The 3139-nt window shown below is 46.5% G+C and overlaps 1 protein-coding gene across 1 annotated transcript; it reads right to left on the bottom strand.

Moving 5' to 3' along the window:
• Positions 1 to 650: 650 nt before the first annotated feature.
• On the bottom strand, positions 651 to 2114 carry PHALS_04460 (hypothetical protein F443_00496; the record flags this gene model as incomplete). The annotated part of the gene is made up of 2 exons (XM_024722270.1): positions 651 to 1771; positions 1835 to 2114. 2 exons carry the CDS (start codon positions 2112 to 2114, stop codon positions 651 to 653), a joined length of 1401 nt encoding a protein of 466 aa, XP_024573363.1.
• Between the last annotated feature and the right edge of the window lie 1025 nt (positions 2115 to 3139).

Genomic DNA, 3139 nt, shown 5'->3' with positions numbered 1-3139 from the left:
ACTTCCAAGAGTATACAAACTCTAAGTGAACGGCAGTTCACAGATCCTTGGTCAGAGTGCACGATTTTGTCATTAGGTCATCGGTTGGAACTTCGCTGAAGTTGAATGTTTCCGCAAAATTTGCTAAGAAAAGTTGAATTCGTTTGGGAAAGTAACACTGAGTCCATCGAGCTGACAAGCAGTGACCGCTTTATTCCTGTACAAAGGGGTGGGGATGTGACAAAAATCGAAGCATTTGTACAAAATGTTCGGTCTCCCGCGTAGCAGTTCTTTAGGCAGCCCTTGGTGCCTAGTAGAACAGACCATCTGTGATTTCGCCAGGGCTGGTATCTCAAGCAAATTTTCTCTGTATTGAGGCGTCGTAGCCCTTATGATGAGGTTTAGTTGCGAGGCTGACTTAACAAGATAATGTTTTTTTGGGCCAGAACTCACATATGAATCATCATCGCCTTGCCGGTCGGCGGATTTATTTATTGATATCGCCATATTCTGAAGCGACTTCCTAACTTCTGATGGCTCGTAATGGGAAACGACTGATCAGACATAGAAAATGGCTGCGGTCCACCACACTTCAAAATTGAAAAAAAGTTAGCTCATGTGACGAAGCTTGAAATTAAATAATTCATGATGATATAACGCTTTTACTTGAGCTACGCTGGCGTATGCACGCTTTTAAAGTCATGGGACTGTTCAGATGGATCGTCATCGTACAACTCAACATTTTTGCCATGAGGCTCGTAACCGAAGAGTTGCACAATGGCTGCAATCACCACTAACAAACCGCCAAAAGTCCACATAATTCCCGCGAGAGATACATTCCAGTCACCGAACATTGAGGCACATAGGTACGGTCCGCTGAAGGAGCCAATACGGCTGAATCCCGACGGATAAGCAGCACCCACGCCGCGAATCGCCGTTGGATAATTTTCTGGAGTGTACGCGTACACGCATCCCCATGCACCCAACATGAAAAAGGATGTTAATGCTCCAGTTACCATAACTGGAATCTGGGAAGCTTTCACGTAGCCCATGGCAACTGCAGATGCGAAGGAGCCAACGAGAAAAAGCACAAGGGTATGCCTACGGCCTATGACCTCTACCAGTCCCGCGGCAGCGAAATAGCCAGGAAGCTGGAAAGCTGTAATGATTAAAATCGTCTCCCACTGACCATTCAGGTTGTAGCCTTTGAGAGAAATCAGCATGGGAAGGTATATGAAGATAGCATAGTACGACATGGAGATACCAAACCATAGCGTCCACAAGACAGTGGTGCGCACACAGAACTGGCGTTGAAAAAGAATTCTGATGCGCTTGATGTGAGATCTTGGAAGCTGAAGCGAAATCGGTGTAACCGATTCGCCGGTTTCCGCTTCACTCTTGCAATACAGGTTCACACCATGTGCACGTTCGATAGACTCAACTATAGCGACGGCTTCATCGTAGCGACCGACGCTCGCCAGCCATTTAGGCGACTCCGGAATACACAGCCGGATGACGACTGCATAGATTACAGGTGCGCAACTGATAAAAAAAGTTTCTCGCCAACCAATCTTGGGTGCAGCGCCGAATGCCATGATAACCGCCATCATGCAGCCGATGGCCCAAAATGACTCGAGCAGCACAATAATTTTGCCACGAGTCTTCTTGGGTGATAGTTCCTGCACGAGCGTGGAGGCTATGGGCAGCTCACCGCCGAGACCAATGCCGGAGATGATACGCGCACAGGTAATAGAGGTGATGTCCCAACTTAAGGCGCAAAAGGCGAGACCGACTAAAAAAAGAACGAGTGTGATCATAAACATGGGCCGACGACCGTATTTGTCGGCCAGCGTACCGAATGGAAATGAGCCGATAAATGAGCCGACAAAGACAGCACCACCAAGAAACGAGGCTTGACGGGAGCTTTGTGGTATATCTTCACGGATAAGTGCGGCACAATAGGTAAAGATGAACGTTTCCATCGAATCCATGGCCCAGCCGATACCAGTTAGTAGGATAAGCTTAATGTAATACCACGAGAGTCCCATGACAACACCTGGATCGCGCTCACCAATTGCATCAATTCGCTGAGTGATGCGAAAAACAGCTTCCAGATTGTCAGCGGGTGCGCGCATATCAGGTCAAGGTTCGTGTCAACCTGTGGTGGCGTTACCAAATGGATATAATTTAGAGTCCGCACCATAAACGATGGGGCTGTCATTTTTCTTCAAAAAAATAGTTGTATGATGGATGGTGATAGGCGATTCGAGCAGTCGGTGGTCCAAACGTCGCTCTAATTGGATACGATGGTTACGTTGGCCTGTTTATGAATAATGCGTAAAGAAAGTTTTCGTAGAGAATGGCCTTTTCCTGGAAGAGGGGCAGACCTCAGACACTAAATCAAGAAAAAAACATGCTTGGTAAACAAGACACAAACGATTGAAAGGCATGCTACTGCGTGTGGCAAAGACTCATCGGCCCTCGTTGTAGCATGCACCATTAAATTTGCCGTGCAGATCCCTCTGTGCTCGTCTCCGCATTTCTGCTCTCTCGTCGACCATGCAAAGCGATAAACGTTAAAAACAGCACTCATCTCCTCGATTGACAGTATTCAGCGTGCTCGTACAAAACATGTCTGAAGTAGAGCTTTGGCGTTTTTGCTGCTTGCTTTTCTGCAAATTCGTACTTCGTGACAATTTTTCGACGTCAGGAGTAAGTTATACAAGTTTGCCAGAGGCGATGGACTTTGGGCATGCTTTAATCTCTTGGTCGCCGAATGATACGCAGTACCGTAAACATATCATCTGTAGTTGTATCAATCCGCTAAGCCCTCCGTACCCCTTCTTAGCTTGCAGAGGTATGGAGGCTCGAAATTCCAGGAAGATTTATCTGACGAAATCCTTGCGGATAAACGTGAATCCCAGTAGGCATAGGAAGGTCTAATGGATAAACTTAGGATACTATTGTACTTCATGGAGGTCATGAACAGTATAATTCAGATAGGAAAACAGTAACTCTGTCCCAGAAAGGTCAGGCTCGACATTACCATTGAGTTACCGAAGGATCAAGTTGCAACTTCACTCAAGTCAATGCCTTTTCCTACATAGCGGATGGTGTCTAACATTTGTAGACACCGTATATTGACATATCAAGATGCGCC

This window comes from Plasmopara halstedii (assembly GCF_900000015.1).
Source record: "Plasmopara halstedii genome assembly, contig: Scaffold_262, whole genome shotgun sequence".
In the NCBI taxonomy this organism is placed as follows: Eukaryota; Oomycota; class Peronosporomycetes; order Peronosporales; family Peronosporaceae; genus Plasmopara; species Plasmopara halstedii.
Note: the sequence above shows the minus strand (reverse complement) of the source record. Positions and strands in the feature narration are given on the sequence as shown.